Source organism: Suillus discolor (assembly GCF_016758755.1).
Source record: "Suillus discolor strain FC423 chromosome Unknown F5147scaffold_25, whole genome shotgun sequence".
In the NCBI taxonomy this organism is placed as follows: Eukaryota; Fungi; Basidiomycota; class Agaricomycetes; order Boletales; family Suillaceae; genus Suillus; species Suillus discolor.
The window spans coordinates 369500-392641 of NW_024541272.1; the positions used below are offsets into that span (position 1 = coordinate 369500).

General features: G+C 44.5%; 6 protein-coding genes across 6 annotated transcripts; 4 read left to right on the forward strand and 2 right to left on the reverse strand.

Moving 5' to 3' along the window:
- Nucleotides 1–562: 562 nt before the first annotated feature.
- F5147DRAFT_576223 (uncharacterized protein) lies at nucleotides 563–1760 on the forward strand (the record flags this gene model as incomplete). The annotated part of the gene is made up of 7 exons (XM_041431305.1): nucleotides 563–643; nucleotides 697–819; nucleotides 873–1062; nucleotides 1115–1130; nucleotides 1182–1243; nucleotides 1293–1391; nucleotides 1447–1760. Coding segments are annotated over 7 exons (885 nt in total), but the record flags the coding sequence as incomplete, so codon positions are not given.
- A 3083-nt stretch (nucleotides 1761–4843) lies between these two features.
- Nucleotides 4844–7743, reverse strand: F5147DRAFT_773335 (uncharacterized protein; the record flags this gene model as incomplete). The annotated part of the gene is made up of 6 exons (XM_041441455.1): nucleotides 4844–5115; nucleotides 5829–6024; nucleotides 6084–6172; nucleotides 6665–7328; nucleotides 7388–7666; nucleotides 7723–7743. The coding sequence occupies 6 exons, from the start codon at nucleotides 7741–7743 to the stop codon at nucleotides 4844–4846; spliced, it is 1521 nt and encodes a 506-aa protein (XP_041293242.1).
- A 499-nt stretch (nucleotides 7744–8242) lies between these two features.
- On the forward strand, nucleotides 8243–8618 carry F5147DRAFT_773336 (uncharacterized protein; the record flags this gene model as incomplete). The annotated part of the gene is made up of 2 exons (XM_041441456.1): nucleotides 8243–8416; nucleotides 8472–8618. The coding sequence occupies 2 exons, from the start codon at nucleotides 8243–8245 to the stop codon at nucleotides 8616–8618; spliced, it is 321 nt and encodes a 106-aa protein (XP_041293243.1).
- Nucleotides 8619–11747: 3129 nt separating this feature from the next.
- F5147DRAFT_773337 (uncharacterized protein) lies at nucleotides 11748–13282 on the forward strand (the record flags this gene model as incomplete). Its single annotated transcript, XM_041441457.1, has 5 exons — nucleotides 11748–11807; nucleotides 11853–11980; nucleotides 12035–12442; nucleotides 12782–12908; nucleotides 12977–13282. 5 exons carry the CDS (start codon nucleotides 11748–11750, stop codon nucleotides 13280–13282), a joined length of 1029 nt encoding a protein of 342 aa, XP_041293244.1.
- A 653-nt stretch (nucleotides 13283–13935) lies between these two features.
- F5147DRAFT_652578 (uncharacterized protein) lies at nucleotides 13936–15570 on the forward strand (the record flags this gene model as incomplete). Its single annotated transcript, XM_041433645.1, has 8 exons — nucleotides 13936–14144; nucleotides 14195–14335; nucleotides 14387–14495; nucleotides 14554–14744; nucleotides 14794–14932; nucleotides 14987–15178; nucleotides 15237–15396; nucleotides 15440–15570. 8 exons carry the CDS (start codon nucleotides 13936–13938, stop codon nucleotides 15568–15570), a joined length of 1272 nt encoding a protein of 423 aa, XP_041293245.1.
- Nucleotides 15571–18274: 2704 nt separating this feature from the next.
- On the reverse strand, nucleotides 18275–22272 carry F5147DRAFT_652579 (uncharacterized protein; the record flags this gene model as incomplete). The annotated part of the gene is made up of 12 exons (XM_041433646.1): nucleotides 18275–18531; nucleotides 18572–18709; nucleotides 18793–19292; nucleotides 19343–19454; nucleotides 19518–19700; nucleotides 19753–20107; nucleotides 20399–20561; nucleotides 20726–20848; nucleotides 20870–21204; nucleotides 21255–21662; nucleotides 21797–21835; nucleotides 21955–22272. 12 exons carry the CDS (start codon nucleotides 22270–22272, stop codon nucleotides 18275–18277), a joined length of 2931 nt encoding a protein of 976 aa, XP_041293246.1.
- Between the last annotated feature and the right edge of the window lie 870 nt (nucleotides 22273–23142).

Here is a 23142-nt window from a genome sequence, read left to right on the forward strand (position 1 = left end):
AACGATATGCAAATGTGAGAAATGGAAATATACGCACTAGGGAACTTGGTGGACAGTGGATGGATGCTTCTGGATGGCTGGCGCTATAGGGCGCTCAAGCGCGGGAAAGCTCGCGCGCATATACATCGTGAAGCGCGGGAAGTTCCGCGCACATTGCGCGATGCACGGGAAAGCTGCGCCTCATGTAGGAATAGCTGTAGGAAGCATACAGAGTGATGCTACAAGTTCGTGCTGTATACTCCTTGGTGAAAACTGCAATATTGCACAAGGAGAGGCATGAGTCTCTACAGCGGGATGCAGATGCATACGAACTTCACAATGGAGCAGAAGCTCGCAGGAGGCCAGATGACCCAGGTTGGACGAATTTCACAATAGAGCAGAAGCTCGCAGGAGGCCAGGTGACTTGGGTTGCATGAACTCATGAAGCAGAAGCTTGGAGAATGTCAGATGACACCGTCACTCGGAGTTACTCATCAACTCATTCAAGAATCAACACTGAATAACAATTCCCACAGCTTACTAAGAGTATGACAGACTCATTTACATAAGTCATCAATCCTGGGAGCTCTATCCGCAGCTTCGAGATGCACTATGCACCCATGGCTTTCTCTACGCTATCAATCATGGTTATACACAAGCTCAGGTACGGCCCATTCTTGTCACCCATGCTCAAAGGTTTCTGAATCAATGTTGTAGCATGACAGGATCTTCAACATAGCTGGCATTCCTTTTAACAACGTGTCTCCAGATGAAAAGAAGATGTACGCCGATATCGAGAAAGTCGGGTATTACGCAGGTTATAAACCTCGTCAATTCTGGGTCCGTCGTTTCCACAAATGACATCATGAGTGCAACTTATTGCTCTTATTCAGAAAGTCGACACGGATAATCAAATTCTCGATCAGATTCTCCATCCGATCCTTCGGTCAGTTCTACTGCAAGTCCCTTCTCAATGTTTTAGCTTACGAGCACCATTATACAGCTTGATTGTGTTAAGCCTCGAGCTGCCCGAGGAGACTTTGGTGGAAAAACACAATTTTGATCGAACGGGAGAAACCTCTGGTTAGTCTTTCTCCTCATGCATGCAGTCCTATATCCATGAAGATATTCGCAGTCAGGTTCATAAAATAGTAAAACCCTTCTTTTCGCAACCGTTCCTTAACTTACGAACTGTCATCAAGCTACAGGTGCTCAAATGACGAAGAAGAAAAATCAAAGAATGTCTGGTTGAAGGGACACACAGGTACACTTGATACCTCTTTTACTTCAAACTTGTCTCCTGAATCGTGCAGACATCGGCAGCATCACCGTTCTATGGAGCCAGCCTATTGGGGGCCTGCAAATCATGGCTCCTGACAGCAAATGGAAATGGGTTCGACACATTGACGATGGTTTGATATGCTCATGAAGCTACGGTGATACCTCAAACCTGATGTTCCGCCACAGGTCATCGATACAGGTGGATACTGCAAGCCTACGATCCACTGTGTCATCCAGCCCCCCCCCCCCCCTCAGACCAATGTGCCTACGACCGTTTGGGTGCATACTATTTCGCGATGCCAGACAACGACATTCGTTTGCTGCCATGTGCTGAAAGCCCTGTGTTAAAGCGACAGTGTCTTGATGACGATTCGTCATTGTGCGAGACATGGAGGAAGGAAAGGACAATGTTGTATGGGAGGACTGGTCTCAAGAGTGGGGTAGAACGTGGTGTTGAGGAGGAGGTCATCGAGGGGATCGTGGTGAAGCATTATAATTGAGCATGTGGAATAATTATGTATTAGTATGATTGGCTGACGAACTGGAAGTCATTTCACTAGTTTCCGTCATTGACATTGACTTTATTAGAAGCAAAGACCTCGCCCCTACCTGATCTGTATTCGAATAAGAGAAGCACAAATGGATGTTTCAGAAGCACATCAAAGTCATATACTAAACTCACGGATCAAGGTCCCATGAATCATTAGTTTCATCGTCGCTCCAATTTGCAAGCCATAAACACTGGGATCGGTATACAACTCAAGTTATTCAAAAAGACAGATGGTCATCCTCATCGAACTCCCACTCGTCTTCGTCTTCGCACTCATCACCTTCACCCTCACCATCGCATCATTGAATATTGCTCTCCCAAACCTCCTCTTCATCATTCATATCGTCATCCGAGTCTGGGGAGTTGTCAGCCAGCTCCGCATTGGCGCAGTCTCTTGTCATTTCTCGCACGGCAGCAGGATGGCCGACTCCGTAGTGCGTATAACGCACAAACATGTCACGATTGACGAATCTGGGGGATAAACAGCTCTAGTAAGTATGAGATGGAGAATGGGGCTTACATTCCAACATAGTATGCTTCCCAGTCGTCTGATTCATCATTTTGACGTGCGAATGACGTTCCATGGCAGAGAGAAGTTGTTCCACGGCCATAAGCAAAAGCTGGAATTAAATGTGTGCTTCGGATGACCTGACCTGGATCAAGAAAACCGAATGCATCACGGTCGGACTCTTCGACAAAAGCAACCTGCGGAAGTCGAGTGCAGTGAATCCCTGACTGGTAGTCGGTCAAGGGTGCCAACCATCTGACATAAAGAACTTCCATTTGGTGTTTCTTCATCGAACCCCCAGCATTGAGCCATATATCCATGTGATAAATGCCCAGAACACGGGCATACCAATAGGGATGACGAGGCCTCGTTTCCCCAGATTGGACCATGATGTCAGGATGTGTCCTAGGATTGATGGTATCGTACCCCCGTCATAGGTCATAAGTCGTGTAATGTACCTGTAAAGTTGAAGGATCATATCCTAGCAAAATATGCAATACACACAACATACCTGCATTGTTTGGACAGAGTATATTTTGTTGTCTGGGATGATGACCATATTGCGCTCGTTGTCGGTAAAAGTATGATCACAGTGACTGACATCTAACCCTCGAAGTCGATACAGTATATGATCCTTGAGTTTTGGTATGAATTCCTGCAACTTATCATAAGCAAGATTAACAATGCAGAGAGTAGTACCTACTGCTACAGCTGGATCGTTTTCATGCTGTTGCAGAAATCTGAAAATATATAAAGGATTGTTGCAGTTAAGTGTCGGTATATAGTGATGATCCTTGAGATCTCCAGGCAAGTCGGTTGGTGTCTGCTTGCTAATGCACAAATTGGGTCCTGTTTCTGCCACGCGCCGAAGGATACGTCGATGACACTCATGCCTAGCAAGTTGAGACGGGGTGTCTAGTTTGTTGGTTAACGGATAGAACACTTTCAGTGCTCTATGTGCCAACTCTCCCTGGCCCAAAATCATGATGAGTTAAGAAAGTTTGACAGAATTTCACGTACGATTTGTGTGGTGAAGGAGTCCGTTGTCCCAAAGAGCCGGATAGAACACACGTAATCTCCCATGGCATGAAATTTATACGTGCTTAAATTGAACTTCTTAGTGTTTCGACCACCACTTCCAGAGTCCGGATTGTTGGGACCTGAGTGCTCACGCGCAATCTTGCGCTCGCGAGCAGCTTTTTCTTTTGGTAGCTCCATCATGGTAAAGGCAGCACACGTGAAGTCGCTGAACTTGCGCAACTGACGAGAGAGTTTTTTGAATGTCTCATCCAGAGCCAATAAAGTGGTTTCGGAGTGCATCCGGAGTTTCGCAAGGGCATGCCAATGCGCAAATCTATACAGAAGCGATTGTATGATGACATCATGGTCCCTTGGGAAAAGCCCTTCGAAGACTGGTATAGCACACTAGGATGGGTATTAACGACACATATTAGCACAAGAAGCAACAAGATAAACCTGTAAAATGTCTTCGAAATCTCGTGCTGCAAGTTTTTTCATTTCCGAGGTGTTATTCGTAAATCTGCGAATGATACCATTGCCATATGATGGAACATCACGAAATCTAAACTCAATAGCATCAGTTTCATAATTAGAAAGACAAATGTCATGGTAAAATGAACCTGCTATCAAGTTGTGCAACAAGACCTTCACCACCAGGAAGTGCATAAAGTAGGCGAATAAGATGTGTAAACAGCGCCTTCCATGTGCCTATCTCAATTTCATGCATGAAATCAACGACGAGCATGCGAAAAGCATCGAATCCTAACGGACCAAGTTTTTCTACAAATACATTCTGGTCGAGAATGAGACAGTACATTGATATGATTCATTCTGAAGTCCTCACCATAGTTGGCACCCATGATCCTTCTCCAAGGACTGTCTGAACTTTCGAGCCGTTAACAGTATACCCAGATCCATAGATGAATTTGCAAGCCTCAGTCACCCTCGCAAGAGAGTAAGCTCGGAGGTTGGCTATGCGATCTCGCATGTCGCTGAAGAGGCCCAATAAATTGAATGAGGCCTTCGGCATGAGACACCGTGGACACGGGCAAGAACCCATATCTTTAATTGTTGCTATTAGAACCCTAGAATGGTGATTACTTGTCAATGTGAAATGAAGAAGATAAAGAGCGCACTTATCTGGGTAATCCACCAAATAAGTGAAGATTCTTGGAAAGACCCTTCTGAGTATCCCATCTGGACACTGAAGGACGATTCCATGACGGTATGCATGAAGAAACTCAGGATCCAATAAGATATTCCAACAAGCATGAAATAGCTCCCGTTGACAATGCGTATTGAGAGCTGCGATTCTGCTTTTCGATATCCCAGGTAGATTGCTCAAAATATCCTTGACACGGTCTGGAAGCTTGAAAAGGATGTCCATTGATAGGGTCACAAGATATAGTAAGTAAGCGACATACCGAAGGCAAAAATCCCGCAAGATGGCATGCACCAGATGTGGGTGCTGAACGTACATACTTGCTCAAATTTCCGAAGTATAATTAAAGAGGCCAGGCTTTAGCCGTTCCGAAATTTGCAAGGTGAGTTGCATCAGAGAATAACATGAGTCCGGCGACAACACGTTCGAGGGTGCAACCACGTTCTTTCGGCTGCTTCTGGAGGTCGTCCTGAGCTTCTAGCCAGGTGTCAGAGGTATAGAGCTCGTCGAAAATGTGTTCTTCATGATTGTCCAGAGGATCCTTCCATAAGCGCTTGAAAGGAGAAATATGATATGCGTTGGCTTGAATATCGGCAAATGCAGCATGAATGACAGCTACAAGTGGTCGATAATGAAATCCCGCGATGTTAAATGGTCTGGGTTAATTATCCTTCGACTTTGTAGGAATATCAATGTGAACATCTGTCTCAACCCAATCATCAGGAAAAGTGACTGTCCCCTTGCCTCCATCGTTGTCCAGTGCACGCAAACACCTCCTGACAGAAAATCCATCCAGATCCTTTGGGTCAAAATCCTCTGCTAAAATCACATCTTTAACGAGTCGCATTACTTCAGCTTGTGACTTCTGGTGGCTACCAGAGTTCATCCATGTCATAAGACAATAGACAGTCATGTTAGCAAAGGGATAAGGTGGTTCAGAAACTCCAGGAAATGGATCAGGTCCTTGAGCATCGTGCACGTCGGTAATTATGGGAGAGGATCTGGCTAGCAGCAAAGATGGAACAAATTGATCCGGTTCGAATGAAGGATGCCGAGGATATAGTCGAGAGAGTCCGATCATGTTAAAGGCTGTGTGAAGAGTATCATGTAGTGTCAAAAGGACTCACTGGATCCTATGTTGCAATGGTTTCTGAGTCCCGGTCACAATAGACGGATCATTCACGGGAGAATTCATATCTTCATCGGGAAGTAGAATATCTTCAAAATTCCTTGGTACAAACATACGTCACGAGGGATGATGCCCAGGGTGTGCTGGTGATCCATGAGTACTATGTATGACAATAGACAAAGTTAATAAAGACGCATACCTGGAATTCCATGGTTTTCTTCAATGGCATCCTCCATCTCGAAATCTGCATCCTGTGATATAGTAACACCTGAGGCACTGACATGCGTGGTACTGCTAGCTGGATTCATAGACTTAGTACTAGTAGGTACCTGGTGTTCGCAAGAGGCTATGGGTTTTGGGTTTTGGTCCTTTGTGAATTGGATTGGTTCGAGTGGCTGTTTCAATAAGTCTATATCAGAGTTCTCAGCGACCAATATCACAGATTAGTACTTACAGCAAGTAGTTGCGATGGCCGGTAAGAGGTCGATGATTTCCCTGATGTTGAAATAAAGTCTTTTGCCTGCTGCCGCCTTTTCTCTGTAGCTAGCGTTGAAGGTACAACAATTCAGATGGTGAGTCTGAACAATGTTGGGTCTTGCAGAACCTAGCTGCTATGCGACCCTAAAGGGTTTCTGGACCAGGCTCAAGGCTCAGAGAAGAGGAAATATGATAGAAACTTGCTGAATACTCAGACTCATAGTAGAACTGGTGAAAAGGTAACTTGATTATGTAAGCTACAAAAGTGCAAACATAACACTAAGGTAAAAACAGTCTCTGCAAGCCCAGCCAGAAATGAATCCCTACATCTCATGGGAACTTTGAATCATGACTGTCCCCAGTCATCTACCTATGCAAACCAAAGCTAAGCTAAACTAAGAAAACTAACCTGGGGGTCCTCAAACACCTTTTGTTTCCTTGACGCGTATGCCAGGTAAACTGCGCCAGTGAGTGAGGGTCAGGCAATGCAATAAAACGATAATCTCCAGACTTTGCTTTGAGTACTGGAGGAGCAGCGACGATAAAGTGATAAAAAACGCGATGATGGTTGCATGGGTGACGATGGGGAGTAGACGGATAGAAAGAGGCGAACGAGGGCTTCGAAATGAGTATAGGGTCGACTAGGATTGGTGGAGAACTGGGTGAGAAATGAAGGAAATGGTGGAAAATGGAGGGAAACGCGAGAAGTGCGGATTGCGGAGGAACGCGCAGACGTATCTGGAAGCGGAGCGGACGGATGGAAAGCGGCGGCGAATGCGGTTAGAATGAGTATAGGGTCGATAGGTGCGCGATCAAAGGGTGAGGAGATATAGATAAAATGGTGGAAAAGGTGCGATAAAATGGGGGGCGACGGAAAACGCGAATGGTGGGCGAACGGCGTGTCGGATCGTGGCGCTGATGGGCGCGAATGAAAGCCATGAACGGGGGCTTCAAAACGGGTATAGGGTCGAGGGGGTTCCAATGCGAAATGGGCTGGTGAAAGTGCGAAAAAGTGCGGAGGTGCAAGAGGGAGGAGGAGGAAGGGGTATGGTGCAGGGCAACAAGGGCTGGTCCTATCAAGAAGCAGATTGGGGCAATGGACAGAGCCACTGAAGGATGGTAAATGGCCAAAAGAGCTAAAAGAGACAGGCCTTTGAGCACCCAGAAAACCCTTATCTCCCCTCAACTTCTCAAAAACACCAAAAACTCGATAACTCCACAACTACTGCTCCAAATTCGATGAGCCAGGGCTCAAAATGACCGGACGGACGTGGGGAATACGACCCTAAGTTTGCGAGAGATCCGCTCGAAAAACGCGTGAGAAAAACGCTTATCAATGCGCTGGGGAGGAGGACAAGATGCTGAAAACTTGGGAATATGGGAGAAGCTGATAAGGAATGACTGTGGTAGGATAATAGGCGAATTTGGGGGATGATTGGAGAGCTGGAAGAGCCTAGAAACACAAGAAACCCTCGCGGTGGGCTCCAGTTGAAGGTACAACAATTCAGATGGTGAGTCTGAACAATGTTGGGTCTTGCAGAACCTAGCTGCTATGCGACCCTAAAGGGTTTCTGGACCAGGCTCAAGGCTCAGAGAAGAGGAAATATGATAGAAACTTGCTGAATACTCAGACTCATAGTAGAACTGGTGAAAAGGTAACTTGATTATGTAAGCTACAAAAGTGCAAACATAACACTAAGGTAAAAACAGTCTCTGCAAGCCCAGCCAGAAATGAATCCCTACAGCGTGCTAACCCTCTGATAGTGCTTGCATGTAGCATGATGCCTACTAAGTCCACGAGCATCTGTGTCCTTCGCCCACGAACAACCCGTTGCATTGCAGCATAGTAAGGATACGGCATCCATCAGAAGCAGAAATATAAAACACAAACCGACCCAAGGTGGTCGAGAGATACGCATCCAAGTTTCACTCTAGACTTTTGGACTCATCAACTTAAAGGTGGAAATTTATGATATAATTAGTGAGTCACACCTGTCTGAAGGAACCGGCCTCTAAAGGTAATTTCCTCTAATGGAACATTTGAAATACCGCATGGCTCCGATTCAAGTTGTTCATCAAATATTCTTGGTCATTTGATGCTAAGTTTTAACTCGTTTCAACCCGTACTACTTAAACATGTCGTTAGAAACAACCTCCTCATCGACCTTGATAACACCTGGTCCTTCTCACACTAATACGTCACCATTGTTGACTCCCTCCGACTCTCCAAGTTCCCTTACCATGCATGGAGATTCTATTTTTTCAAAGAGAGAAATGTCAGGTCGCCTACGAGAGTTGCAGTCGTATTTGGTGCGAGTCATACTGTTGCATAAGTTTGTGCCAGCACTGATTTAGCATGTGTCAGATCATGCTTGACGAAGTTGATATCCAGGATGACGAACATGCAAATGAACTATTTACTCGTTACACTATTGATACAGTTTATGCAAGTTACGCTGCAGCACAGAACCGAGTGCGGCAGTACACTCAACTTCTGCAAATTCTCCAATGAGAAGTTGATGATTGGGCGATGAAAGTTGAAAAGGCCAGTTATGTCATGCTGGAATACAAGCCTGTGGGTTGGTTAACATGCTAGGGTAACATTGATATTTTGCTTGAGGATATTGGTTGTCCCTCTTTTTTGACTTCATTGCTCATATTCTTGCTGAATCAGGTTGTTTCATATAGCTCTACTAGTCACATTGTGTATTTTGCTTATTTTGCTCACTGGGGGTGTGGCAATACAGGGGACTAGTATTTCAATAAATGTTATACATGCACCAAGTTATATTCCGTACTGATCATATAATCATGATTCTCAGTGCCGCTTGCTACAGTCACTCAATTTTAACAACGTCCATTTGCCCTCTCAATATTCAATAGTCAACTTCAACAATTGTAGCAGTGCTCCACTCACATCTGATCCTATAAGTCTTATGAATGCGTGACCTTTTTTTGCTACAGACTCTGCCGTCATGTGGGTCAGTCACGGTGGATGCTAGCCTGAGAGAACTGATGAGGGCTTTCATGGACATACCTCGCGCATTTTTGGAATGTCCAACTCAGAGGATATGACCTACCTAAGCCTTCTCGAAGACAAACTTGATACTGCGGCGGTCGCTGATGATGGTATAAGGTGATGCGTACCTGAAGCACATAGTACTATTACGCCCGATTGCTGATGGACTTGGTATTTCCTAAGGTAGCCACTAATATCAAGCTAGCGGCAGGTTAAAATGCAAGTGCACCGTGACAGTGACGGGACCAAAACAAGTCACTTCTAAGATCGACATATGTATTACAGCAACGGTACGTAGTAGTATCACCGGGGCCTTACTATCTTGGAAATCACTTCATCTCTCGCAGATGTCCATTCGCCGCAGTCTGTTATTGCGTTGCTCATGACGCAAGCCAATTATGGAGTGAGCCTATACTGACTCGTCTACTCAGTGAGTGTTTAGATCACAGCCTACAGGCTAAAACACTGGTCGGCCATGTGATCGATGTAAGTAGGTACACTACCATGCCCCATTACAGTGTCTTATACCTTGTGCCCTAAACTGTCATTGTTAGTATGCGTTGGGAATTGGCCACTAACCACATTTTTATTCCTTAGGTGATCATATCACTAATTTCCGCGAAGATATACTCACAACGACCGACAGTGACGAAAGAAAGATCACAGTCGTCAATTGTCAGCCTGGGCGGGGAATGAGCACTCTAACTTCCGTGAGTACTACAGGTGGAAGCAAAAGGCCGTTATTATTGATGTTCTTGCTAGTGCAACTGAAACGCAGGTGTTCATCGTCCTCATTAAACATTGGCTCAGTGTTGGCCTCGAACGGAGCCTCGCTCATTGTTGATGTCGATGACTTCTGATGTTTCATGATGAGCCTGCAAATAACCGACATTCATATGAAGTCATCAATGGTATGTAGTAGCCTTTCAAACTGTCGAGGTATAGCACGGAATTGAGCTTTGAATCATCTAGAAAGGTCTTACAGTTAAGCATACTGTTGCCAAGGTCATTGATATCAATGTGTGATTGTCATGAATCTCCGAGACCCATCGAAGACGAGCGTATTGTGACCGAGCAAGCAACTGACGAGAAGCAAAGCAAAAGTGTATTCATGCCTCAAGAGGTAAAGACAACACTTTCCCTTTATTTATTAAACAGACAAAGGGATGCACAATTTGCGATGTTACTTTGAATTCATCTTGTTCTAGGTGTATCTGTATCTACTAGTACTGAGCCATCGGATGGGATAGTCATTCGAAACTTTGAAGGCATTTAATAGACTCGCCCAGGTAGGAGACCATTCTTGTACCTTACAAAGTGTTTCACTCCTCGACATAGTATAGTCGTCAAAATGTTCGAGAAGCAGCTCATTGTGGAAGGCACGTCCTCGAGTCGCTCCAGTGTGCGGATGCGAAATCATGGAAACTTTAGCTTGTCCCCACTTACTGGTAGTAGCAGTAGCTCTTGAGGATGATAAAGGCAGAATTCGTAGACAAAATATTATAGTGAAACGGGACTATGCATAAATTTGTCCGCCCTGCTATTGTAAACTCGCCTACATGGTACTACCCCGAATTGGTGATTATTTGAAGGTCACGGAGTGTCTGAGTCACTGATACTCTGAATCGTGGTATCAATTTCCTCTTACTATATACTAATGTCGTATCATCGCTAATTTCTACTTCGTACTCTTCAGGCTAGCCTATCTGTTGATTCAACTTCCACTATGGCCCGTACACAACAGACCGCTGGCAAGACTGTAGGAGGACCAGCAAAGTGTGGCACCTTCAAGTTGTCACTTGAAAAAAACACCCAGTGTGCCTTCGCAAACAATGTCTTCCTGGGGTCTAGTACTAGCAGAGCATCACCGAGGACAAAGGGTGCCTTGACAAGGCTGAAGCCTAAAAGATGGAACCTCGTAAGTGCTTGCTAGTGGGGCTTTCACCGTGACACTGCTACTGAGTATCAACTCTGGATCGTTCAGTGGTGTATCTTTTGCTGGGATGGAGCCGCAATCTTGTATGAATATTCGTCTTGCCCACGTGTTGTATGTGAACATTGTATTTCCGTCCAGAAGGAGGCACAGAAGATTGTCATGTGCGATCACATCACTTTCATTTGCCCCATATGTCACAAAGTTCAAAATAAGTGTGCTTCCCAAAGTGTCATCACACTGTATTTTGTAAGCTAATTTTTCTGATGATGTTTCAATTTTCCAACTTATCTTGTCATAACTAGGGCTTTGAGGACACTCAAGGGAGCCCGGCACTGTCAACACCTATCTCTGTCAATGCCTGCATTGAGCTGACTAGTCGATCAGAGATATGCACCGCTCCAATACTTATTCTCAACTTCGTTATAAATGGAGTCAACCCTTCCGGCTTGCCTGCAAGAATTATGCAAGCTTTATTGCAAGCATACCTCCCTGCAGAAGACTTGCACTATCACGAAGTTATTTTTGACATCGGGATGACCCAGAAATGCAAGACACATGAAAGGTCGATGGAGAAACTCGTAGCTGAATTAGGATGAACGGAATTTGATCGTGTCGAAGTCTTTATCCTGACGCACTCAGAAACTACACGAGGTGATATCTGGGGAGGTTACAAGAGTGCGATTTCCATGAGAAAGGGGAGGATTAAAATCGCAAAGCCTACTCCTGTTGCCTATATGGTCGACAATGTAAGTTGTCATTTGCTTTTGATTTTGTGTATTCATTCTCGACAGTTTTTTGCCGGGATTTTCGTTGCTGGCTTGGATGAGATACTCAAGGGTGCCACACTATGGATGCTGGTTTGTGGGCATATGGTACACGAAACTGAGTCATTCAAGAGTTTCACGACTTGTGTTAAACAGTGAGTTTAGATACTACTACCTGTGAGCCTCAGTCCTTGCTGATTTTTCTACAGTTATGACATCGCAAATGCATTCGCATTCGGTGCTGAAGGGTTGCATGTCTGTCTTACTATGCCATTTATAGCTGCCTATGTTGAGCGCATCCTCGTCGAAGGCTTCCTGGTGCAAGAGGTCATGACAAGTCTCCTTGCTGTGTGTCCTCGGCTCACAATGCACGCCTCTATCATTCACATTCATGTTATGAATGCTCTTCGCCGTCGCCTACCAACAATTGTTGAATACAACAAGGGGGTAATGCACATCGATGACAAGGCTTCCATCATCGTGTCGACCTATACCTTCTTCGACAAGAACCAGCGACCATGGGGCAACGCACTACCCCTTCAATGCTCAGGCTGCAAGTGTCTCCATCAATGGAAGCGCATTTCCCCTTCGCTTTCTGACAATGGTTCTGTGGCGAAGTTCGCCTGCAACTTATGCGGATACATTATCATGTATACGAGGCCCAGTCAAGCGCGGATCATATTATTTACTCAAGGTTATCAGACAGCCTGCGCTGGTGATGGTATGCTATTGAGGAAGAACCACCGTGCGGGTGGTTCTGGGTGGTTGATATCTGTACTAGAAGTTGAGCCTGGTGTGCAGGATGTTGCTTAACCAGAAGTACCTATCAGTGCTATGGTAGAGCACCAATCTATTATTTGCTCTTTCTCTTGTTCAAATTCCTGTAGATTTTAAGAACATATTGCAAACATCTTGCAACTCTGTTTACTTAGTAAGCTGCAAAAATGATTTGTCAGCCAAACCGTTCAAGTCTTCTTCACATTCCCGCCGACCTGGTTCTCTTACTCACAGCATTTCACTCCTCTCTCCGTCGTTCCTCACACTTCCATCTCTGGCCACATGAACGAGCTTGCGTCAGGTCTTGTTTGTATCCGGAGGTGCCAAAAGTTGCTTGTGGTTTGACCTGTTCTGAATTAACTGCATCATTACAGGTGTTTGGAGTAGCCGGACTTGGTAAATTGTATGTCGAGGCGCGCGTGACAGAGGCACTTAGTAAGATTCAAGGAGGTGTTGAGAAGATGGAGAAGATGGAGATTATTGAGGGATCGTCAAAGGCTGCGCGGAAGAAGCGGTATATGATAATGGGTCTGGTCACACTTGGTATTCTCATTTATTCCAATCAAAATGTGCGACAGGTGCACATTTCAATATTATTGGACTTTTGCTCTGTGATCACAACTGGAGGTGTTCAGAGTGACTCTGGGATCGCTGCTCAAGGAATGGCCCGACGTACATGACAAGTACGAATATTTGATGTGCTACTGCTGCACAACAACAAGTATGTCAGCTGCATCCTGGACGTTCCTAGTAGGTGCGTCCATCGTCAAATGCAAGTATATCGACTATTTCAAACTTGTGATCATGATGTAGATTCATGAATGGCGAGATTGAGGATGTCCGCCTACCTTCCAGTGTCTGTATCCGTGACCATGGGTGATGTATACCTTGGGAGCCTCAGATTCAAGAACCGGTAGTGCACTAGAGATTCTTATGGGAGAGATTCTGTCACAAACAGTTCAGACTGCGCTCATGGGGGGATTCCAGTCACCAACCAGTCGCGGTAGGTGTAATGTTGATTTGCATTTTATAAAGAGTATATGATACACAAAAGTACGTGTATTATTCCGCTGTTTTATGCCAACTATAGTAAATACCTCATTAGGAATCTACTCAACAGGCCAATATGTCAACAAGCCCCGAACATACATATAAAAACCTTCAGCTTCACAGCCATCTCCTCTATCCCCCACTTCACTCTTTTCTCCCATCTCGTTCTTTTCTCCCATCTCTCTTATCTCACCCATCTCGCTCTTTTCTCCTGTCTCATTTCACCTAGCTCTTTTACTTGTTCCCTTCACCTCGTACTCTTCTCTCACTCTGAGTCCCCACTATGGCCACCACATCTCCCGACTTGACTCCTCACTCTTCCGAGTCCGGGTCCGAGTCTGGCGAATTACCTCCCGACCAATCCCAGTTTCCGGTACACGTGGATCCCTCTCAGCCCATCCCTACCTCTACCAATGTGAGGGCAAAGCGCCACATTGCTGCCTTAGAAGATGAGCTCGAGACGCTGCGACAGGAGAGAGGGACCAAGCAGAGGTAAGCATACTGTCTTGCATACTTGGGCTAGTGTTAATCTATCCGTAAAGAAAGACAACCTACTACGTTGCACAAGGCAGGGCAATTCGCCGCATGGTCGTCTTGTACTCTAGCTTAGAGGACTTGGTCGCTGAGAATGATCGCAGGTACGAGAGTTTGCGTCTCATGGATGACTCAGAGGCCACGCTGGAGTAAGTCCTCGACTTTTTGTTTTATACCGTACTTTTAATCTGATTACACAGACAAGATCGCATGCAGTCTGGATACATTGAACTCGCACAAACACTACCATGGCTGCACGAGAAGCTCGGGCAACTTGAGCACAAAGAAAGTGAAGATATGTTAAAAAAGGTCTGGCGTGTCATTTGCAAAACATTCATGCTGCGTGCTGATGCTGCTTGTTCTATAGCTTAAGAAAGGAGCAGATGCAGCGTGTGGTGATGATACCTCCAGTCTCGAGGAGCTTGTTGCTGCCTGGGTCAACCAAGAATTTCGCCCATCTCCTTTGATCAAGCCTGACGATAAACATTCACGCGGCTTTACGAGTGACATTTGTGGGAAGCTACTTTGTCCTGCCGAATGGGACTGGGATCAAAACCGGTAAGTATCAGCCTTTCTCGAGTATCACAGGACACTGATACTGGGCCAGCATCAAGGCCAGTATTCGCAACAGAACAATGGATTATATTGTCTCGGAAAATTCGTGGCCGGTGTTCATGTACGAGAATTATAAAGTCGACCGCGATAAACTCGAGGAGGGTTTTTTAAAATTGAAGCTTCTGGTTCTGGTGAGTCACAGTGGCTTTGGAATGTAGTCATAACTTCTCATGGCAGCACTCTAGGCTTTCAAAGCCATCTTTACGTCTCCTTCCTCTGCAAAGGAAGCTGACAGAGATGGTGATGGTGCCGATATCCTTGAAAATAATAGGTGTGCTCGGCGGAAATCAGATCAGGCAAAAGTTAAAACATGTGTGGCCTCCATCATCAACATGAAGAAGGTGACACCTCGTGCCATCGCTTACATTGTTTGTCAAGTGAGTAGTAAATGTCATTATGCACTATTCGATCTCTGGCGTCTAACCTTAGTGGTAGGTTCGTTTTGCTTTATCGTGTGTTTCATCTTGGTGCACCGTGGACGGCGATTTTGATTATGAGGTATTCTGGAATAACATCGTGGACTATTTTGAGGTTGTCCCTGGTCCTGTCACGAAACATAGGGTAGATAAGCTCCCCTCCTGGAATGGTGGACCAGGTAAGGATTTTGTCACTGCTCAGCAAGTACCAATAATTAACAGTGCTGTTTAGAAAATTTTTTGGAACCAATCATCGCCAGGACCTGATGCCAGAGGTTGTATCCCACATGTCCGTCAACGCACTAGCCGAACAGAGGAGGATGCTGGAGGATGCCACCTTTGACTCAGAGTAAATCTTTTTTTGTCTTCCCTCTTCTTGCTATTCTCTGTTTGTCATTCTCGTTCCTTTGCCTGCTAACGCATCATAGTTGAGTACTGTCCGTATTAATCTAATTTGTTTATGTTTACAATAATTAATTAATTGCAAATTTTATGATGGATGATTTCCAGCAGCATTTATACTGTTCAACATACCAATCAATACTACATTTATTGCAGTGTCTAATGCTGCCAAACGGCAGGGAGGTTCGCTTTTCACACAACTGTAGTAACGACTGCGCAAACAAAAATATGTTGCGTGGCTTGGTATTTAGTCGTCGAAAGTGTTCCAATTGCAATACCCTTGATTGAGGAAGTCACCCACAATCTTCAAACTAAAGAGGATTGGTTGACAACATAATGTTATACTATTCAACATGTTAAGTGCTAATTGATCTATTAAAACATCCAATGCAGTTCAGGCGGCAAGAACATTTGCTTTTTAAACAATCGTAGTGACAACTGCGCGAACGAGAGTATGTTACGTGGCATGGTGATCAATCATCGAAACTTCTTGATATAAAATTCCCCCACTTAAAAAGGTCGACTACAGCCTTGAACTAAATAGGTTCGATTGACAGAACTAAACACGACAGATGCATTGGGTAGATGAAAAAACTGCGGGAGACATTGGAGTATGAAAATACATTTGCTTAGAAATCAAAATTCATGAACATATCTCGTCATTTCCTCAAAAATCCTGCCCTTCACTTCATCTTCAAAACTCCATGATCCTGCACTTCAGCGTGCATGCAATAGATTATGATGTACCTGCTGAGAACATTCAAACATGTCGTGTGTCTGAGCGATGACACAGTGAATCTGCTAAAGCAAACACCAGACGTACCTTGCTGTCCCTTTGACACTCCATGATCCTGCACTTCAATTTGCATGCAATAGATTGTGATGTACCTGCTGAGAACATTCAAACATGTTGTGTGTCTGGGCAACACCCCAATGTACGTCATGTCCTCGAAAGACATGGATTGTTATGTCCCTGTCGATTGTTTGGATTTGTAATGTCAGTTGAGCATATTATTTGCATTTCCCAATGTTGATCGGAATGTCCCGACTTGCTCCGCGACAGCAATGCGAAAACCATGTGCCCCGATATCAGTCTCCGAAGGGTTGGGCGGTAGAAGATTTCTCCGGCAGTATTTCGAGTCTGGTACTAAATCATGCATTTGTGAGAATCGAGTATTCGTGTCATTTCAATAGAGATTGTCACATCTTTTATTTGTTAAATCTATAATCCGCTTCATTGACTCATGTCCAACATTTCACTGATGGACTAATTCACGTATAAAATGGTATTGAGGGCAGGACAAGCTTTCTCCTGAGATATTTCGAGTCTGGTACTAAATTATGCGTTTGTGAGAATCAAGGATTAGTATCACTGCAACAGAGAGTGTCACATCTTTTGTTGGTAGACTAGTATAAATCCATAATCCATTTCATTAGCTTGTGCCAAATATTTAACTTATAGGCTGTTTTGCACATAAGACGGTGCATCGAGGGTAGGATAGCTCAGCTGGTTGATTTTCAAACCTGTCTTTCCTTCGGAAGCTCATATATCTCCAAGTAATCCCCCCCACCAGATTTATGGTAATTGTTGTGATTGTTAGCAATATATAGTTAAATATAACATTTTAATATGTTCACCGGTTCGCTGATGATAGCCTGCTGAGGAAGCACATCAATATAGCTTCTTCACACAGATTCGCAACTGACATATAGCAGACAAACTTCAAGAATTTACAAAGGTGAGCAGCAAAATTCACAGTATGATATAACTTTATTCTTGCGCGCTGGGAAACAAGGTTCGTCGTTCTCCGGAGAATTTTAGCTTCAAGTCTTGCTCGGCACATTGTCCTAGGATCGAGGGACCTCAAACATTGTAAAACTTACTTCTGGCGTCCCAACTGTGTTGAATCTAGCTTCACTATCAGCTTCTGCTCCACATTCCCTTCGCATTGAAGTTTGAGTGATGTGTGTATGAGACAATTGCACATAGTAAGCATGCAAGTTGAAGGTGGTGTCCAAGAGCTACCCTACCACTTTTAAGGCAAGAAATACTATATTAGGACTATAAGTTGTAGATATCATCCTGGCCGACTTGCACATAAATAAAAAAAACAACTAGCTTGCCAATCAGACTTGTTTTTTACTATTATAATTAGAATAATACAAGCAAAAATACAGTACAGTATGAGCTGTAGAAGGTGTTCTGGCCGATGTCTACATAAGGAAAATCAGTCCGGCTGGACCATCAGTACACCATGTAATTGGATACAGTATGCTGTAGAAGGTGTTCTGGCCAATGTCTACATGAGGCAAAGCAGTCTGGCCGGACCATCAGTACACCATGTAATTGGGTACAGTATGCTGTAGAAGGTGTTCTGGCCGATGTCTATATGAGGAAAAGCAGTCTGGCCGGACCATCAGTACACCATGTAATTGGGTACAGTATGTTGTAGAAGGTGTTCTGGCCGATGTCTACATGAGGAAAAGCAGTCCAGCTGGACCATCAGTACACCATGTAATTGGGTACAGTATGCTGTAGAAGGTGTTCTGACCGATGTCTACATAAGGAAAATCAGTCCGGTTGGACCATCAGTACACCATGTCTATTATATTCCTGCCACATACTTCAGTTAGAATAGTCTAGGAATACAACTGTTAAGTGACTACAACCATTTTGTCCTTGGATGAATTTTCTGCATTCACTAAGAACCTTCCCCACAGGAGCACCTGTCGTTGTGCATAGGCTTGATGACCATGCTTTGTGGCTTCATGGTATCTTCGTTCCCATTCTTCCTTCTTGTATCTAAACCAACCCACTGTCCACCCCATCTCATGTTGAACCAAACTCAACTCCTCCTCCCACCTTTGCCATTGAGCCTTAGCTTTCAACCAATTTAGCCTATAGACTGATACTTGTCATGTAATAATGAATGAATATGAAACATGACTCACATTCATCCATCCATACATCTTCAGGAGAATCATGACCATTGTTCACCCTCCAAAACCAAGCTAGTCTGTCTGATCCCTGCCCATATCTGTTCTCCTCAGTGACTTCCTTGTTCACATTAAGCTGACTCGGCTGAATCTCTTGATAAACATTCTTCAGAGTATCTTCATCTACTCCTAGTCTCTGCAGTGCATTCCTGGCCCTCTGATAGCTTTGAACACACTGATCGATCGAGCTTCTTGCTTTGACCTGGTACCCACCCATGTGGAATCTGCACTTCTAAAATGTTGACGGTAAATTATGGCTTTGTGGCCGAGAGCCTGCCATAACTTTTCCAAGCAATCATTTGCCTGACCCTGCCGTAACTGCAGTTCTTCGGCTTGTAGAGAACCTAGGCCAAGGGCTAAAGCATTGTCGTGAGGTATTGATGATGGCATCCAGATCCGCATGGCTTCTGCAACAACTTCTTCACAGATTTCTTCAGAAGTCACTTTGGGATCTGCTGCTTCCCTCTCTTCTTCCTCCATATCTGCAGTACAAAATCTGACGTCATCCATGTGCTCCATACCTGTGTCAACTTCAATGCCTTCTGTCATGGCATCAGCCATTTCATGAAATTTTGAGATCCTTGCTGCCAGTTTTTGTCGTTTTTCTTCAACTACTGCCTTTTGAGTGGCAGATGCATCTTTGGGAAGCTTTCGAATATCTCCCCTCAAAGCATCCCTAAAGCAAAATTGAGATGTACCTTAAATGAAGGTGATATAATGACATACTGAGCATTCTCCAAATTGATACCACTGGTGAGTAAAGATATCAATCCTCGTTTGCTAGTATTAGCATATTCTGTTTTGGTTAATTTTAGCCGAATTTCTGCCATTGTTGGGGCTTCCAATCACCGCATCAGAATGAACAGCATGTGAAAATGAAAAGAACCTAGGAACAACTCACCTTTATCTATTTGTAGTTGGTATATGTCAAGATGCTCTCCACATTGTTCCATAGCTCGTTTTTCATCTTTCTCCCATGAGGAGACTTTACTGACTTCCAAGGAATGTGTGAGCTCTTGGAATGGCACCTTAGTGTCATCGATGCCCTTATTGGCACATTTGTACTTTTGCAAGAGCGTCTTAACTGTATGTGCCGTTTGACTGATTTTTAATTGATTCCAAATATAGGCACTCACCAATTTGGACATGTTTTTTCCAATTTGAGTTACGCATGTGATCATCAAGGATTTCTTGACGGTGGGCTTGGCTCATAGAACGTGCTGTTGGAGAAATCTTATTGAAGGGAGCCCAGAGTGTCTCTAGAATTTCCCCATCAACCTGCCCAGCTCCTACAATAAAGTTCAGGCTGTATCTAGGAAAACAAGCAAGCTTGTGAGCGCTGGGATGAAATTTTCCCACTGCAACCACAATCTCTGTGTCATCAGGGAGGGTCAAGCTAGAGCAGTTGTTGACACGTTCTGAAAAATGAAGACTCCACTGGCAGCCCACATCATAAATTACCAGGGAGTCATTGATTCCTCTTGCAGCATGCTTAATAGCATTGCATATGGAGTAATCTATATTCATGTGGCTTGAAGTGATTTTGTCATCAAGTCAGTCAATCAGTAGTATATTAAATAAGACTTGCCATTCGCCCTTTTGAAAGTCTACTACAGAGTGGGGAATGAAACATCCATGCCTTGCACAAGCAGTGGCCCCCACCCCTGTAGTTCTGAGGTTGCCTCGGTTTGTATTTGCTGCATTGACTGCACGATGGTTGCTACAAGTAGACCTCTTCCAACTTGTTCAGCATACTTGTAAAATGAACACAACCCAACTCACCTTCCTACTCTCTGTAGCTGAGGCCAAGTGAGCTTGATATTCTCCCTCTGTGACCATATAACCTAAACCATCTGAGAGGAAGATGTCCTCTTTCAGCTGTCTCATGTTCATGTGCTGAGCAGTAAAATTTCCATCTACCACAAATCTCTTCATGACAAGCCACCTGTGTTGAACATCCAAAATTAGCATTATTGAACCATAATAATTCTTTGGAGAGTTCTTCATAACCAAGACAGTCTGGCCAGAGTGCACTTTACAAGGCACATAGTATCGTAGCACAATGGTGACAGCCAGCTGGACTACCTGCACTAGCTGTACAATCAGTACTGGCCAGCATCCTCTGCTGCTATTTGACCTCGGCCAGCACCACACATATGTTGGCTAGCTATTGGCTGGCCAGGTTTAGGAAAAACCTGGCCAAGATCTGTACTGGCCACTGTACCAGGTGTACTGGCCAGGGTAAATACACACATATGTCCAGCCTGCAGCATTACTGGCCTATGTACAATGTGTACTGGCCAGAGTTCACCTTGCTCAACAGCCATGAGTGTATACAACACGTAGCAACCAACCGGCCACTGTCTAGCTATGATTTCGCTGCACCAGTAATAATAATTGACTTGCCTTTCATACTTCTGCTCCCAATCAAGAGGCATGTTGATTCCTGGCTGAGGACATGAAGGGCAGAAAAGGGCAAGATCTCCTGGGCCAGGTCCTGATTTCATATTATGGCCAAATCCAAACCATTTACGGTTCTTCAAGTCTCTCCACAGTCGAGATACTCTCATGAGTTCACGATAACGATCCTACAGATGCCATTGGAATTTTGAACTACAAATATAGATTTCTCACTCACTGGGACAGTATCTGGAAATGCATTATTTGTCAACCTTGTAAGTTTCTCAAAGAAGCTCCTGGCTGAAGTCTTGCATTCCAAGGCGTCAATGAGAAAATGATCCAGTACTTCGAAGGTGAAAACAGTCCTGGGCCGTGTGGAGCTGGCAGGAAATAGCTGTGCTCTCAGGAGCTGCAGGTGCTGAGGATCGGATCCTTGGCAATGACACCACAATACGTTGTGTGTGAACACTCCTGATGAATGTACAATAGTCACAGGGGTGGTATCTTGAGGTAAGGGGCCTGTCTCTGTAATATCATCTACTTTCCCATCTTGATCCCCGTGAATTTTCGAAGCTCCATATGAAGGGCAAGGCTCTCCTCCATGGCCTAAGTACCATATGAATCCTTGGTCAGCAAGAGTGACGTCCTGGAAGCACATGTTGTTCCAAAGTTGAATTTTGTGGAAAGGTAATGACTGATGCGATCTGATCAAGCAAGGACGACACCACCCATGGTCACCAGCACAGGTTACACAATTGAATGTGGCCTCAGCACTCTGACATGTCTCGCAGATCCCTGCACAGGTGAATTGTTCTGAATCTAGAATTATATCTAGATATACATCTCAATAATGAAGATATTCTGCTATGAAGTTGTTTTGTGTCTATAGCATGCATGAGAAAACTTTTATCAGCGAGTTAGGAAACTACTAGACACACCTTTGTTTTTCTTGGTTGGTGACCATCCTCTGTGTCCAGAATGAAGTCACCCAAACTTTCCTGAGAGGCTTCGACATCCACAAATTCTGCATGGTTCTCTTTCATTCGTTTCCTTGGGCTGCTGGGGGAGGAAGGGTCCATCGATGTTTCATACAGTGGATCTGCACAGGATTCGACCCATGAGGACTTTCCCCTCTTGTCTCTGGTAGGCTTGTAGGCAACATAGTCTATGTCCAGGTCTTTCTTTTTGGATAGGCTACCTCTGTGTTTGAAAGAATAAGAAACAGCCTTAAGACGATTTTTTTTCTGCCCAGACATGATGTTTCAACCAAGGAATGATAATGTGAAACGAAGTGTATAGTCAAAATTTGTCTAATCAAATCCAAAAATCTCGGCTATCACAAATGAATAACTGTCTCTACTTACTACCTCTGGACTCTCCCCTGTTCAACCCATTCTTTCTGCCCTTCTTCCTACTAACAGGTTTTCCTCCTTTACCTGCCCCCACTTTGATGAGAAATTCCAAGTCCGTTGGAAACATCGGTCTAGGAATACTCTGCCTATCATGAACTTTGTCCTTGACAAAGTGGGCGATTACGATCCTCTCCCCATCATGCCACCTTGGGACCCCATGCTCCAGTACCTTACCACAAATGTAAACCATGTGTTACGCACTCAAATAGATCTGTTATGTGGAGCCCTAAGAGGGGCGTCGTCCGCTAACGTTCGTGACGTAACCGGAAGGATCCGGTTATAGCAAGTGAGACTGGCGACGACAAGTCGGCAGTGATCACAGTACGCGCGTGTCACGTGACTTCTAAGACAGGTGTCTATGAAGTCGCTCAAAGTAAGGACAGTCTTGTCAGAACAATGAGGTCGATCGAGATAGACTTAGTCGCGATGAGCAACTAAGAAAAGATACTAGAGACTGAAGCCAAAGGGGCGTTCAGAGAGAAGTATGTTCCAGGGAAGATTGAGTAGATTCAAGTTAGAGAATCTAGTACAGGGTGACCAACTACTTATACTAAGTGAAGAGGGTTAAGGGCAAGGCTACTGCCACAGTAGGTAAGGGTAAAGGGGAAACGAGAATGGTATAGGTGTGTTGGCAACAGAGCTGGATTAGTGATGGATGGTTGAATGTGGAATGAGACCGAGAAACGTTGGAACGGACCAACGGTAAGAATACAA